The sequence below is a fragment of the Acanthaster planci genome, linkage group LG02, assembly GCF_054643075.1.
Source record: "Acanthaster planci isolate LZ-2023a linkage group LG02, COTS_SCS, whole genome shotgun sequence".
In the NCBI taxonomy this organism is placed as follows: Eukaryota; Metazoa; Echinodermata; class Asteroidea; order Valvatida; family Acanthasteridae; genus Acanthaster; species Acanthaster planci.
The window spans coordinates 3512-20871 of NC_141778.1; the positions used below are offsets into that span (position 1 = coordinate 3512).

The 17360-nt window shown below is 37.8% G+C and overlaps 1 protein-coding gene across 2 annotated transcripts; it reads right to left on the bottom strand.

Moving 5' to 3' along the window:
• Positions 1 to 1901: 1901 nt before the first annotated feature.
• Positions 1902 to 12795, bottom strand: LOC147799762 (uncharacterized). Of its 2 annotated transcripts, none has more exons than XM_087133497.1 (2): positions 12627 to 12795; positions 1902 to 4846 (listed from the first exon to the last, which is right to left on the bottom strand). In XM_087133497.1, the coding sequence occupies exon 2, from the start codon at positions 4805 to 4807 to the stop codon at positions 4028 to 4030; it is 780 nt and encodes a 259-aa protein (XP_086989623.1). In that variant the 5' UTR covers positions 4808 to 4846; positions 12627 to 12795; the 3' UTR covers positions 1902 to 4027. The 2 variants fall into 2 exon arrangements, with proteins under 2 accessions (XP_086989623.1, XP_086989624.1); XM_087133498.1 differs by lacking the exon at positions 12627 to 12795 and adding an exon at positions 5025 to 6498.
• Between the last annotated feature and the right edge of the window lie 4565 nt (positions 12796 to 17360).

Genomic DNA, 17360 nt, shown 5'->3' on the forward strand with positions numbered 1-17360 from the left:
ATTGAATGCGGAGACGGAGTGTTTCCTGTAAAAGTAGTTCGTATTTGGCGTTGAACCAACCAGCTTCCGCCCAATTGCCTTTCATCCTGTGTCGTCTATCATGAAAGTCTGCATCTTGAATTTATCAACTCCAAGCTAAAATTAGCTGGTTGGGGAGGTTCTCTTGGCTTGAGGTGAAGTTAGACTTGCCATGGAGGTCATGCATCCAGTTCTTCCAGCTGATCGTCATTTATTTCAATACTTTTGCAGGGTGCAGGGTGTATGCCCCCCAAAAGAAAGCAATCTAAATAGAATGGATAACATCTAATACTTTGAAATTATGAAGCTAACCGAAAGGGTAATTTCGTTGTATTTCGCTGCAAGAAAACCTCAGTGTGTTCCTTGTGTTCTATAATATCCCAAGAAGACCAAGGGAGGTTACTCGGTCGGTATGTTTGTTATGCAGTACATCACATCAATATCATGCAATCATTTTAAGAACGAGGGGGAAAGTGCGCTTCAAAAACCGTGTAACCACAGATTCTTGCATAAATCATTTGCATTTGGCCATATTAATTACGCAATAAACCTGTGGGCTTCAAAAGTGTCTAAGCTGCGTTAATGCAGCGCTGACCAACACAAGATGAACACAACAGGACGCCGCGTGTGCTGCTACAGCTCTCGATTAGCGCCTCTGTCTAATACAAGGGCGAGATATCATCCTGAATTCGGGCCTGTTTGGCTCAACAAATCCCCTAAATGGCAAAGAATTGGTCCCAAACAACTCATCATTCAACTGTCATATTAGAGTTCGTATGTCTTACCACGGCGGGCGGCACATTTTTGTGTATTCCGCGTAGTGCACGCCGAGGGAATGAACATCCTAAATCACGGCCTGTGTATCACCGTGAAGGCAGGTAAGGCCGCATTTTGTATGTATTTCCAATAGGGAATAATTTCTTGTATCTACTTTGCAAGTTCTGCCCAATGAATGTTAGGTCAAAGCGCCATGGTGAATCGCGTAAATGAGCGTTGGTTGTTTCTCAAAATGAGGGAGGGGGGGCTGTCACTCAGAAAAGGTCAACCCAGGAGCGGATCCAAGAATTTGTCCTGGTGGATAGGCTTGTCAGATTCTCTTTGATGTTCGATTGTTGGGTACCCTTACATTGTACTGATGCACGTACTTTTGTACAGTATAATAGGATGTCAATTTATTTTATTATTACTGTAATTGTTATTTCAGTTTTTCCATTTTATTTTTGGGATGTCAGTGATTCCCCTTAAATCCCTCTTCTGGATCCGTGCCTGAAACCCTATTATTTTCCTCGTCACATTACATTTTAAGACGGTGAGCCCTTATTTTCCATACCGGAAGTTGTTCATAAAGGTTGTACCTTCCCCCTTTTGTGTATAAAAGAAATATCTCCTCTTCCTGCTCACAAAAAGTCTAAAATTAATATGCAAAGGAAAGGAAATCATAAAAATCTCCCTGGTTTGAAAATTGTCCAGAAAAGATTTCATGGTCTACTATCCAGGTACATTGTAGAACACATTAAAACCGTCGTCCCAGAAACTGTAAAAAGCTTGAATTAAAATGACTAAACATTGAATACCTTCACACTGCAATTTTAAGTGCCTCGTACTTAGTAGTTATCCGCCTGAAAAATCCTCTTGGGATTTTAACTAAGAGGTTATTAACGCGGGACAACATGTTGGTATTGATGTAATGAAAATGCATGGATTTCCTGTTGTAAATAAATCCAAACGTCCAATTTAAATATGCTTCTTGGTAGAAACAAGTTTGAAACCTTAAGATTTTGTCACATCGAATTTTGGCCTGCTGCCCTAAACGTATTTCCTTCAGTAGGCTTTATACAATGTCTTGAACAAACAGGGCTTACATATATATGAGTATTGTCAAATACGGCTCTTAGACTATTCAATAAGTTTTATTCATACACTTTCGTGACATTTTGTCAAAACACACGGAGGGAAAATGAAAGATAAAACTTCGCACTTTAATTAAAATGATGGGGTATACTTTTGGACTGCCACAATGATATGAATAATTGTTCTTGTCAAAGGACAATAAAAGTAATACATTGGAACTTTGTAGCCGGTATCAACTGGCAAGTCTGTCATAGGTCTGAGGTGAGTAATTCACACACTGTCAAACAAAAACACAAGCAATATAGGAAATTTATAACCGTTTCCTCTAATTCGGATCGGCCGGTTGACCAAGCAGTCCAGCAAGGGATTTCACGTACCCTTTTGACCCGATGCAGCGTACTCTAATTCAATTTGTAAGAAGGAAGTCAAACCTTTCGGAACTATTATTCCAAGTGCTCCCGCGAGGGCGCTGTTTAAAAAAAGAGAGCTGTGCCCTCCATACAATGAGTATTTTCCATCAAATTATCTTCATTAAATGAAGATAAACAGTGATTTCTGTTATTGCTGATATTTATTTGTTACACGACCCCGTCAAAGGCAGATCCAACATCAGTTTTTTTTGGGGGGGGGGGTTCGTTTTTGGGGAAAATTACCGGGAAAGTTTTTCTGTGGAACCTTTTAATGCCTTTCTGATCAGCCAGGCGACATTTTGGGGCTTTTTACACGCCGCTAGAAGGAAGGGAATGAGATTGACCCTAAAAATAGTCTTACTCGTATTGTTCGAAAAATAATATTTTGGGCTCTTTTGAGAAGGAATGGTCCCCGTGCCCCCCGCCCTCCCATTAGCCCTTGGCCCATCTGACTAATGATGCACCTCATCTGCAGAGGGCGCACCTTTTAGATTCTCTTACACGAACAACTGTTCTTTAAAATAAGGACGTGTATCTCCTATTTTTTTCAAACCAAAGATAGATATTTGTATATAGAGTTTTTTCTAACCAAAACAGTCAAATGTTCAATTTATAAACTCATTTTGTAATCCTTTTATGGTTTCTATCATTGGATACCTTACATTTACCTTAAAGAAAAATATATTTCCATAATTGGCTCACCTCCCTGGAAAGGGGGAGCTTCCAATCCATCTCTGCTCAGAAACGCCTATTGACTTTGACCCGTCTTGCAGTTTCATGAACTCGAATCTGATAACCACATATTCCACAATGTGCAAACTTGTGTAATATGTGTGATCTAAATGAAGTAATTAACAAAAAACGGCCAGATACACTGAGTGTGTCATTTATAGGCAACACTCATAGCAGCAAGATGTTTTAACCCCTATTGTAACCTTTAACTGTCAAATAATTTGAAAGAAATTCATCATTTCACCGGGAACTCAGAATTTGACAGAAATGCAATTTATATGTTACGACACTGGGGTACATTAAGACATGGAATATGAATTACAACAGGTATTCATCTATAGGTTATGTGGGATTTGACTAAACAGACGCCCTGTCACTGATGCAAATGCAGTTTGTTTCTGTCGTCCAAAGTGCATTTTATGTCCTGAACGAGGGGCACCTTTCTAATTTTACACCAGTTTTAGTTTGCGGTATAAGGAGGGCATGGTAGGCAAATAGTACAAATTCAGTCCAACATCTCCATGCTTAAAAGACTATGACACTATAATTTCTTAAGTTGGCAACTCAAACTTGTCGATTACAAAGTCCCGTGAAAATAATAAAGAAATTAACGAATTGTATTCATGTGAAATTGCATAGAAACATAAACAAACTAAAAATGAAGATTACCTAAGTTTTAATATGTTGTTTTTAATTCAATTAAATTTGTCAACCATTACAATTGTTACTTGCAGAGTAATGTAAATGTAATGAAAAAGGACTAAACTCTTTGTAGGGTTTTTTAAATAATTTTCCTTTATGAGCTTAATAGTGATTAGTGTAAGCTCGTCTTTCTGCAGACCAGCTGAATACTGCAAATAAGCAAGTAACTGTATTGAATTTCTGCAAATAATTCTGAACGGTCAAGCAAAAAACCATGGTCTAAAAAACAAAACTGAAAATTAACTTGTTTACAAGAGCGGTGATGGCCTTACATCGCCACCGATTAATTTCACTGGCAAGAGTGTTTCACTACCTCAAAATGGCGCCTCCAACGACGAGTCTCTGGAATTCTCTGTCCTCGAACGGGAAAAGCTTCTGTGACGAAAAACATTTCTCTGCAATGATATAAGAGTACTGTACGTGACTTGCAAACGAATACTTTGGTCCTCAAGTTTCCTTTTCAAGTCAGTGATTACTTTTTTCAGACGGTCCCTTCTATGGACAACAAGCTGCTGTTTCAACTTAATTTTCTCACGCCTGCGCATGTCCTCCTCTTCTTGAGCCAATCGAATCTTTTCATCCACAGCTGCCTTCTCGTCTCGAAGACGCCTTACTTTTTGTTCCAGGCTTTCTCTGATCTGACCGATAGTCCGCGATTTGTTGCTGGGCTGAATTGATGCGTCCCGAAAGGTTTCAGAACCACCTCTACCGTTTGAGCCAATGGACTCCTCAGAGTCTGTGACGTCATCTACTGACTCATCCCTTTCTGTGATGTCATTCAAAATTTTCTCAACTTCTAATTCTTCTGTTAGGCTGAGTGAGTTTTCTGAGATCCCAGAGTCCTCAGTCATTAACCCAGAAGTCTCAAGCAGTTCCCCACTATTTCCAAAATAAACATCCTCGAAAGGTGATTTAGGTGACGCAGCAACTTCGCGTGCACAGAAAACCTCATTAGCATTCACCTCTAAATTATCCAGTGTCCCTGCCATGCTAACTTCCACATCAGCTGCACGTGCGCTGGGTGGATCATGTCGCTCGTTGATTCCGCCACTAGCTCTGCCTATTTTGTTATCCATCAAATGATGGAGTTTCATGATTCTGTAGTCGTCTAGGTGTTTGTCTGGAAGCCACGACTGGAACAGAAAATAAAATCAAAACAGTAAAAAGATGAAAACGAAGTAAAATTTATAAGCTAGGGTTTGAACCAAGAGGTACGGCTCTAAATCCTCGAGCTGATATGGAAATATCATGAAAATTGAGAGTCCTGCTGGAAGAAAAAAATAGAATTAATCAACAGGCAGGCATTCATACCAGATTTTTTCTCCAACGCCCCGTCAACTGTTACACGGCAAGTGGTCATATGTGCGTACCAAAGACAATGTTTGCAGACAATTTTGAAGTCTGTCGTTCACGGAGATGTTGTGATCGCCTCAAACTCCTTGCAGTTAAGTCAAAATGTTGTAAAAATGTTGTCAAAATGCTTGTAACAGAACAAAGCTTCGAAGCGATGCCCGCATCACAAGATGCATGGAGAGTTCTTAGAAGTGACGTGTTCAATTCTGTGTCCAGTCAAACGATGTTGAACATACAACAAATGAGCCGTGCCATCTTGAGATATGAACGACTAGGTATCAACACATCTCTGTCTATACTTACCACCCGCCTTTACACCTCCACGAACCAATTTACATGATGCACGTGCGTCTGAACCATGAAGGAGTGCGCACGAATATTCATCGTGATTCATCATTACGCCCGCATAAATTAGGCTCTCTTGCTATCGCATTTCCACGCAATGATTTCCTAAAGGCCAAAATTGTGAAGTCTCATTAAAGCTAACGAGAGTACAGCATGGTTGGTGAGTACTTTATAATTAAGTTCTTTGATGCTGGATGGTAAAGGGCCCGTTTTTATTGGTGGCAGTCTCATAAGAGTTAAGACTATTGTATCCTTGTGTTTAACACAATATGCAACACAATTTTAAAATTTAACTATGCCTTTTTAGGGGTGCCTTTTGTTCTTCAGCCTAATGCGAATTATCATATTCATGAGCAGTTTGTGATACAATAGCTGGAGGAACTCATAATTATTGCATAAATTTCAACACCATAATTTGCTAAAATGAAATATTCTCAAATTTTGGATATTCGACACATAGAATTGGCTTGTCTCGGTTCCCTCTTAATTTTTTCTTGCACGGAAATGAATCATTTTCAGTACGAATACACCATTTGTTGTATTTTAGTATGAAAGATCAGGAGCTATTTGATGTCATGTTAACATTTCATCCTGTGACTTTTTCGTTTGTTTTACTTCACTATAATATAGGATTTTCACATTTGGGGAAACAAGAAACATGCATGTAGTTTGATTAATAAGGCATGCTTTAAGTGCAAAACCTTCCAGTCGTTCGTATAAAATACGTAAACCTGAATCAGTGTACAGTAAATATAATTAACTTTATGCGTATAGTTTTCAGTGTGAAACCCTCAGCTGTTAAATTGTAATGAAGAGGACACCTGTTATGTGCGTACTCATGCTCAGACGGGTTAATTAATAATTATGCAGCTTGTTTTATAAAGCATTTGTACATGTACTATATTTAAAGTTAGCTGCAAAACCACTTTTATATACCAAAACATGATTAAAATATTTCTTTGCTAAGAGCAGGAAAAAATAAATGAGATCACAGCGTATGTGCTATATTTTCTGGTTTTGAACTTTACTGCAATTTTTGTGAATTTATTTTTATGAAATTAAGGTTAATAGACACGCCTATTGGTAGACTATTTCCTATCAATTTCCTATGGCGAGCCAAAGCAAAGATGATTTAAAACTGGTAAAATTATAATAGTTTAACATTTCAGCAAAAGAATCAGCACTGACGCTGTGATCCAATTAGAGTCTTATCATGCTGGCGGCAAAACATTTTTGTACTTCAAAAATTCCTGCTATGATCCAGTGCGGGGTCTACAATTCATTACCAATGACGCGGTTTCACTGGAATCGTATTGGTTGATCCTCGAAAAGCCTACGCGTGGGGAATTAAGCAATACGAGTTTTTCTTGAACGGAAGATATTAAAGAAAAAATGGGGTTCCTGTCGGGATGATTGCCTTGAAATCGAGGTAACTTTATGGTCGTAACGTAGTTAGAAAGATTAAAAGTGCGTATTAATTCTAAATTATTGGAATTGCACGGATTATGTCACCGAGAAATTTGGCATGGCAACGTGGATATGATGATGCAGATAGATATTATTAGGTAGAGACCGAAGGGTAGACGGAGGGACATACGTGGATGGTAAAAATACGACTTAATTTGATGAATCTCAAAAGTAATTGTTTATTTTTATATTTTACTTTGATTTGTCAGAAAGAACCTAATAATTTATTATGTTACCAAACCAATGTTAAGGTTAACCGACTGTCATATAACACTTGTTTTTCGTTTTTAGTTACTCTATTATGTCAATGCATATTTACTTATCTATTATTTTTTATTTATCATAATGTCCATGATATGTCAACTGTTGTTGTTAATGTCAATGTAAGAATGGGTGGATAAATAAATAACAAACACAATAACAAAAGTTATTGATCTTGAACTTGATACACAGAGGCCATAATGCGTTTACGAGTAGAAAGCTTATAAAGGTCTCGGAAAAAATGAATACATATCGTCGGCAGTATTTAGGTTTGGCGATTTCCATTTGCGTTTACTTTCACTGTGTATTTATTTAAGTATGACAGTGAAGGGCCTCTCCAATGAAATGTGATTAAAATATCTTTATTGCCTTAATTTTAAGTCTTTTCTGTCTTTAAGAATAGCTAAAATTCTGTTAGTGGGGCTCATTAAATTTTCCTGTTAATTTGCAGATTCATCTAAGTTGTTTTTCAAGCTGACTGTGGACGAATTTCGACATTAGGGTTACAAAACTGTATAGGCTTTTGTTCAAGACAATATTCCACGTGCAGGGCTACAGTTATGACGGTTTGCAGGTTCATTTACAACACGGTTATAAAAAGCGCTAATTCGTGATCTCTGAAGACAATAACATAATTTAGATAATTACAATTTTAAAGAAAGAAAAATATCACACCAGTGGAAATCAGCTTCAAAGCATTTCAAAAACTGCATAAGTCAATGGTCTTAGTACCAAGTGCTAATACAAAGAATGGCCCGGCGAGCAAGAAGATATCTCCCGCAGTAGTACAACCTACATTACAGGGACTGGATATACATTAGCACGTGCACTCTCAAGGGAGGGGGTGCATAAATTTGTGATCCAAAATAATGATTTTGGCAAAGGATTTATAAATCAAAAGCTGTATGTTTGGTTGATTTCTGATAACAAATTATACAAATGGTATCCAAATGTTAAAAAATCTCACAGATTTCATCACGAAACTAATTTCAGTCCCATGCTTGAATTTAATTAGGGCCTACGTCCATTCAATGCAAATAAAAATCACATATTTGATTCTCCAATATTCAAGTATCAGGTTTAACCCTCTGGACTATTGGATGAAGGCTTTGAAAATAGAAGGAACACGAGGACTTCGGTCACTGACTTTTCGTCTGCCAGTAAACAGTTTTAGCTGAAGACATTTTGATAACATCGTCACGATCCTGCGTGCCAGAGCTAATAATGTAAGCATTGAGAAAACAAAGAAAGGACGGCTTGGCTTGACGCGCATACTGGGAAATTATTATTGTTGGAGATATGCATGACCCTTGAAGCAAACCCTCTTTCTGTCCAACGATTGTGAATCTCCTTTTAACTTAAGGTTAATTGTTGCTTTTGAAGTAACGATTGCAAAATGAGTGTGCTCCTTCTTTTTCCCCTGACTGGGTTTACCCTTCGTCTCGCTGAGTTGAGATATTTTAATTATTGGCAAGTGTAATATCTTTGAGCTTCAGTACACGTAAAGGTAGGTTGTTTTGTTGGTTTTCCAGCCGCGGCATAGAACTTCCATAAACCTGAGCAAATAATCCACAGGCAACTCATGTTATTCATCACTCGGTTGCCATGGTACAGAATGAGCCAAAATCAACATAACAGAAAACCTTTGGCCGCAACCATGCACGTGCATATGTGTATTATAATATACCGAAGTATCAGCTTTCTGTAGTCGATTTTTCTTCTTTAGTAAATTGTAATTAGTGGTTCTCAATGTACTGAACACCGTTGCAATAAAACACACATTAAATACTGAGCCATCTGATTCAAGAAGTATGTCAAACCTTAGTTTTGCTGAAGTGACCAAGAAATTACGATACCGTCAGATGAACACTTGGCGCGCTTTCTAAAGTTTACATCAGTTTCCTATATGACTGATACTTGTAAAACTTATTCATACATCAGCAGCTGTTTTTGTAGCTAATATCCAATCACTAAAGATCCCATTCCTTATATTTTGTTCAACATAACAAAAAAAAATAGCTTAGTGTGGGAACGTGTTCAAGGGAATGTCGTTAATGCCTGCAGGTCTTTTCCCAGTGCAGTTTCCATCACAGTTGACCTTAAAAATAACATTTGTGGTAAATTGTATGCCACACTAAGAAGTTCTTACATGGAGGGGTTATCTGCCGTGTGAAACAACATTCTAACCATTTATTACTGTGTAAACGTGACAACGCATGACTCAGAGTAATTACTCATAAAATCAATGGTGACTAAGGTATCCTTGGTTTGGTATCTGGGAACGATACATAAAATTTTTGAATGAAACCCGGGACTGATTTTGTCTGGCCAGTGTGATACTAGTTTCTCTACATCAGGAGAAATTGGATGAGGGAATTCATGCGATGGTAATATGTGCAGCAGACGACATGCCGCAAGGCACTTCCGCCATTTCCGGTTTTTTTCAAGGCGCGAGTGACCAAGAGACAGAGGTTTGTAGAACTGACGCGCTCTGACACACACGTCGATAATGCAATACGTTGTCCTGGGACTGGACAAATCTAATGATGTGACGTCATTATATGACTTTACAAATGTGCTCTGCATATTGCAACTGTAAATCATTGTTCCTTATTAAACACAGTTAATAGGATACAATTTCAAGAACTCAATGTCCAACCAACAGTTTTCGACAAATTGCAGGTGCACTTCGAGATCATAAACTGCGATTTTATCACGTGGATTCCAGATGCTCACTCAAACAAAATGCGACTTGCACTGTTTGCGAAATGTAAACGGACAGACTGTAGGCCTATAATTAATATTTTGGGGCATTATCGCCCTACCCGTACTCTTATGATTATATTAAATGGAAACCATCGTTTACAGTCAGCCAAATTTTCAGCAAATTGTATACTACAATGGTATGGATGAAAGCAAAAAGCAAATACTTCACATTTTATGTACATGAGTGTGACGTCAAGTATTTTAAAAAGAATTTTCAACCTCGTAAAGGCCACCATAGTCTGTGATTTGTCTGTCTGCTTTCGTTTTTTTGAGTACTTAGTATTTAGGAACTCGTGTGCAAAAGGCATTATAATGCTGCTAGTTCTTTTACAGCACAATGGTTTTGATGGCATACATATTCCAATAATTATCTCTTTATATATCACGCCTTGCGGCATGCGATTGGCGATCTAAGACAACTCCGTAACTTCCCTCGTCTTCGAACCTCAACGACCCTTCAAAGCTCTGTGATTCTCAGGACAAGTACTATGTTACCTCTGTAAATCGTCTTTCTCAGATGACGCTTAAATACATGCACACGCTACATGCTCAAGAGTAGTATAAAAAAGTACCCAAATGAGGTAAAAAGAGCGAAGAAGCTTTTCAAAATCAACTTCTTGCACCTGGAATAACTAAGGTGTCTTGTTGATATTGTAAACACATGTAGTAGTATCATTATACTTTGATCAAACTGATTCACTACAGTTGAAAAAAAAAATCCCTGCTGAAAGAAACTCGGCTGCGAGCCTACATAATTTATTTGAATAAAATGGTTCGTCTGTTCTTTACGTGGAAAAAATTAAATTGATTTTGCAGGTCACCATTTATGTTTCAGCGCCAAAGATGGAGCATAAATTAATAGTGTATAGCTCAGTTATTTCTTATAGACGACCTGAAACGTTTAAATGATACCTGATGATGATGTAGGCACTGTCAAAGCAATGCGGGACCAGTCTTGCACAGGTGCAAAATGTCCAAGTATCACAACAATAATTACAAATTCATCGATACATTTAGGACAGGTATGACTATGCATTGATATGCAGGAGGAATAATCGATTTGTATGATTAATTAAACAATTCTGTGATAGGATTTCTCAAATGTGCCAACTCTGCGTTGGTGTTATGGTTTCATGAATAATTACGATCTGTGTCGATGTTTTTGTTACTTCTAATTGACGCTCCTTATAATCTGTCCTCACACGGGTAACAAAAATTATTTATTTTGCACGATTCAATAGGCATCTTTTGGTTCTGGTTGTCTTCATCTTGAAGATGTATAAATTTCATGTGGACTGCCTCCTTTAACAGGAAATGGATAAGTAAGGCCTCTCTGAAAGCTAAGCCGATGCCCAAGGGAAATATAATAAACATGATATGCGACGGTACTAAAAGGCGTTGTCACCTCACCATCTGCCGTGTTTTCATGCAGTATGTGTTATCTTTATTGAAGCACAAAGAGGTCTGGATTTAGCCTCTTGAGAAAGATTTTATCCTGGCCTTGAAGACCTGTTTAATAAACAACGTGTTCGTTTCAAGAGCCCAGTAAATTTACATGCCAAGTTCATGCCAAATGACGTCATAGTGGATATTCTATTTTAGCGGAGAGTGGGAAACATTTCAAGAGGTAGAGCTCCTATACATGGCATGTATTTCACCTCCCTTCCTGCTATTTCTGTTGGCATCAAATGAACAATGAAATGTCCTCTGTTCAGAGTAGGAATTGTAGAGATGAGTGCAGGTGATGTTCACAGTGAAGAGTGACTACAGTGTGCTTGCAAACCATAACGTCAGGTGATAAAAATAATCGTTCCATGAAATAGTTCTTGCCGTCTTCAATAAAATCTCTTTAAGAATCTCTTTAAATACTGGGGTAATGTAATAATTTCAGTTCTCGCAGTCCCGACAATCTGTGCTGATCGTGTTTGTACTTACAGTCTTTTGACTCTAAGAATTCACAAGAGCCAGTTTGTTTAAGTTCACGCCATTCGTCACCTTTATGGTGTCAAAAAAGTCATATTGATGCATTTTAGGGTGAGTTGTATTCAAATGTCCAGGACCTTTTACGTTTACATCCAGTTGCAGTTCGGCCTGTTTGTCCTCTACTCAAGATTAAGTAGGAGTCGATTACAGTGTGCTTGCAAACCATTACGTCATCAGACGTTATGTGAGACGTGAATTACAATGGAAGTACTCAATTATAGTAGCCGCTGACATGGAGCACATAATTCATTTGCATGCAAATGCAACTGTGACTAAGCAAATCAACAGAGGTAGGTTACAGTGACTCTTTTAAGAACACCAGGTCCACCAATGATTTATTTATAAGGAAATCGTGGGTTTGAACCTGAGTACGCTTGTGGTTTTTTCACAAGCCTTCGAGGTAAAAACTGAGTATTCAGTATTATAATACACGTTGGGCAGGGCAAAATCCAAAATCAATAACCACCAATGATTTGTTTTACATTTTTCACAAACAGCCAGAATATCCATTCGTCTGTTTTCTACATCCAAAATTTAATAAGAAGCTGATACATTTTGTGATTTATTATTTATTTTTACTCACACTAGTGTGTCTGCAAAAAGCGCGTTTTCGGTTAATGGCAGAAAGCTTTTAAGGCTACTAACCTATTCTTTCTCACATGACGTTGTGCAAAATGACCACGACTTAAACGATGCCGGGCAACCTCCCAAATTTATCAATCACGAGAAATATCTTACCTTAATTTACTGTGTCGAGTTTGAGTCAGGCGACCTTATTCTCCACACGGTACATCTTGTTTTGATGGTTCATGCTGTTTGATTAGATAAACCACCGACGTTTCACGCTGCCTTGCTTGTGTGTTTTGTTCCTGCCGTGTGAAAAGCACTGGCTTAATTATATAGCGGGGCGAGGACATCATATTCCGCCGTTCTTGCTTACCTAGTAACAACATCTTACATTGGTCGCGCCGGCAATAAATTGTACGTACTGACCAATCACAGACAGACTCTCACTACTACTTCCTCATTTACGTATTCTCCCCTGAAAACAGTGGGGACAATTTTCATACGCTTCAGCATTGTAATGATACGGAAGCGTATAAGGGCCACTCGCAAACAAATTTTTTTCGAGATACTATCTTGCCGCGAATTGGAACAAATGGGGATGTTTACATTTCATCCAAGCTTGATTTACAAAATCTCTGTTGGGGGTATGAATGTCCATATCCGCAAGTGGGGTAGACTACTTTGACTCTCCAGTAGATTGCCTGTTGAAAGGATTACGGTGCCTTTTCATTTATAGTTTAACCACAAGGGGGGACCCTTTAAAGAACAAAAAAAAAAAAAAACAGAAAGAAAAGAAAAGAAAGCAGCCAAAGAAATGAAAATAAGAAATGAAATAGAACATAATTATTTGCTTAAATTGGACCTCTTCCAGCTGTTAAATGTTATTGTTTTAGGCGGTTGCCCCCCCAACAAATTCTTGCAACGCCCAGGCATATTTTTAGCTGATTTGTGTTGCCATTTTGGACAAAACTTCAACGATGATATCATTTTAACTTTACAATCGGCTATGATGTAGGAAATTTCAGCAGGCAAAAGAAAAATGAAGTGAAGGTGAAAGGAAAACTAACACACACTTTTTCATCAAATGGATTGAAATCCCCAGGCTCTTTGACCTCTCATGCATCCATGCGTTCACTTGTCACAAACCACCAATACAGTGCAGGGCACTTTGAAGAGCAAGTACATATTTTTTTGTCGTGAACCTATTGGATGGAGTCTATTTTAATTAACATCTGAACACGGGTCGACTCTCCCGGCTATACTATATTTGGTTTGAGCTTCCAAAGCTGTGGGGTATTTCATGTGTTGTGTTAGCAAAAGTACTGTTTTTAATCTCCCATTTTAAGTACTATAAATTAATAAAAGTTGATGAATCGATGAAAGTTCAAAAATTTAATAGTAACTTTAAAGTCCGCTTGCTTGTGTTTGGTACAAGGAAACTGTAGGAAGGAATTAAAACAATTTACCCCTCATCTGAATGTGGAAATTAATACCACAAAATATGATTTCGTTGTCTTTGTGTTTAAAAACAAGCTTTGTTGAAATGTAACATCCATTTTTGTTCCAATTTAGCGATCTAAAACCAAATCTTATTACATTTCATCCTTTTACCTCTTTGCAATATTTTAAGACGATTTTATTTTGATTTTTATTCCCAATGCATGTTATAAATATTCTATTTACTTTTACGTTTGGTTTTAATTATAGTCTTAGTGTTAAGATGTTTTAATGATTATAATCATGATTGGTGTTTTATGCGGTTGTGCTGGTTTTTGTTGTTGTTGTTGTTGTTTGGATGTACTTTTAATGTATTTTTACATGAATTTTAATTAGAAGCTGTAATTTGGCTTGTTGGGCCACGATAAGAATGAAATAAACGAAGTGAAATGAAACTAATTTCACCATTATATAATTGAGTACATTGTACCATTGCTGTTAACAATCCTATTTTTATTTATTTTAACTCAATTTACTTCACAGGGCCCCCATGGAAGACCACAATTATATGTGACTGGGTCTCCTTGGTAAATCAAACATAATAATGATAAAAATAATGTTCCAGTCAAAGTAACGGCGGTCGATTTTTTGAAGCCTACTCTACTTCTGGTAGATTCGAGCGCTTCACAACTTATTACAATGCTATCGACTACCTACACAAATGGAGAAAAATCAAGTCACCCTGAAAAATAGTCCTGGTTCCCATTGTTTCCCATTTATAATCCTTTTTGTAAACACTTAGTTAGATCAAGAAAGGTAATTATGGTGCAACGACCCACATTTAGTACTTTTGTATATATTTTATTAATTATAATTTCGGTTAGTAGACATTCAGTTGTTATATGGCGTTTTGCCGGTGGACAGACAAGTTGACATATAAAGTGTTTAAGCTCCCTCACTGCTCTAATAAGTGAAGGTGTGTTATCCACTCACTGTATAAGATCAACATAGTGGGTGATATTCATAACTAATATGAGAAACCGCCTTTCTCTGAACTTGGACAACTAAAAAACACACCTTATTTTTATCAGAAGTATTTGCTATTCAAATCTACCAGCCTTACACAATGTGATACCCACAACCTCTCTGATAGCGTCATATTCCTATATTTTTTAGTTCTGTAGTAAAAAACAAATTACATTTTACATGTAATTTGCATAATAATTTAATGCACAGTGCGTATAGGGAAGTGCTTTTATCCTTGTAAGCCATATCCTTAAACTACAGAGAGGGCGGACTTCCTATTAACGTCCATGTCTTCTTTGTATGTCTCCACTATCTTTTCGCTGCATGACATAACTTTTGGAAGTCTTTTTGGTTAGGATTTATTAGAACAATAGCAAGAATCAACATTTCGGCGTGCTCCATCAGTGCTCCCACCTTGTCGCAATCACGCAAAATTTCGTCAGGTCGCTTACAATTAATCTCAATTTCTGTATTATGTCCAGGCATCTTCGAAGCACTGTAACGAGCGGTAAGGTGCACTGTCTCAATTCAAGGAAAGTTCTCCGCCAGGCAGAGGCACTTAAAAAGTACTCCTACAAATTCTTCGAAAGTGGTGTCTGCGTGGGCCAAGAAATTGTGAAATTCATTGTGTAAGTATGCCCAGGATCATCTCTGTAGATTCATGGGCTCCCATCTGAGGGCAAAGCAGACAAAACTGTTGTTTAAAAATTGTCAGAAGAGCCAAAGAAAAGTGAGGAATGTCATTTGAAAATGGCTGCTGAGAAGACTTGGTAACATTCACATTTTGGGGGTGAGTTTGTTCTTGGCGGATGATTAAAAAATTCATTTGCCCACTAAAATTTGAAAATCAAATAAAATTTGAAGGACCAAAAGCACATCAGGTTTTGTGTGATAGGCCTCAGGGACTTTAGTTGCCCGCAGCGAGGCTCCAAACTTTGTTGCTTTTACTTTGTTTTCAAAAGAGGTTGAATTAGTACGGTGCACGCATAAGGTGTTGTGTAGTAATACGCATGTCGGCCAGCAAGCAAAGAGAGTACTCCGTATCGTAGCTCGATCTTTTGACGTTTCTTTTGCTACAAGAGAAGTGTTTGACTAAACAAAAGTGGGTTCTAATGCAACATTTGTTGCGAACCAAGGAACAACGTGTTGCAAAGTTTCGCTGCCCATACAAAATGGAGGTCAATCTTTGTAAACTTGAGGTGTATTAATTTTGTTGTGGTGTGTGAGAACTGAGCAAGGTCGCACCGATTTTTGCTCGCTCAGACTGAATAGAGGGCGGGCTTCTTATCAACGTTAATGCCGACCCTTTTCACCAGACTTGTAAAGAAAAGGGCTAAGTCTAAACTGAATTCTTACTGACTCAAAATTCCTCTGACGAATTTAAATGAAATGAAGAATGCAGTTACATGGGTTTCTTGGCCCCTTGTCTTTATCGTACCCCATACTCCCTAGCCCCAATTAGCGAAATACTTTGAAGTGTACATTATTATATGCGTCAAAACTCACACCACAGTAAATATCTATTCACAGTTTACCTTTAGCATGTTGACAACTTAATTGCTCGTGTCTGACAATGCTCACTGAATCGTGGATGGCGGAGGGCTTGTGAGTAGTTTAATAATAACAGGAATAACAACAACAATAGACATCACAAATCGTTCAAGTCGAATTTATGAAAAAGTGATTAAAATTAGCTGTTTCTGTACAAACCTATACCTGTAGTAAATTCTTCATTGTTTATAAAACTTTTAAAACGACCCTATTCTCTACTGAAGATCTTACAGTTTCTCGCTGTTTTGTTGCTACAAAATTTCACAATGGAACGAAACAGAATGTTGATGCAAAATGTTGGTAAAATTCGAAGTTTTTCTTACCATTTGAAACAGATAAAGAGCAATAACTTTTATGTTCTCCTGGGCGGCCTGCTGTGTCTTTTGTTTGCCTTATTGTATGTGGAATTGACCGAATAAATATTCTTACAAATGGGTCATTAGGGAGACATTTTGTAGTAAATTTTCGACCTTAGGGATACATCGGTCATTAGGGAGACATTTCAATGTACATACAATGTTTGGTTCAGATCAGATTAGAGAATATTTAATTATGGGCAGTAAAGTTTGTGCACGTTCTTATGGGAATGTCTCCCGAGTGACCCATTTTAATACTTTAAAAAAAATGAACGGAAACAAGTACATGTAGCTAACGTGAATAAAGCAGTCATGATTTTCCTAAAATTTATTTTCGGAGAATTTTCACGATAATGCGTCCTATTATCTTTGCGACTAAGCCAATAAAGTGTGGGCGGCCGTCAGGCTCAACTCGCCGGATACCGTACTTTGCGGCCAGCGTCGCCCATCCATAGTTCCCAGCTGCATGTACCTGGGTTTAATAACAGTTGAAAAACAGATTTGTAACTGAACAGCCTCGACATGTACCTATACC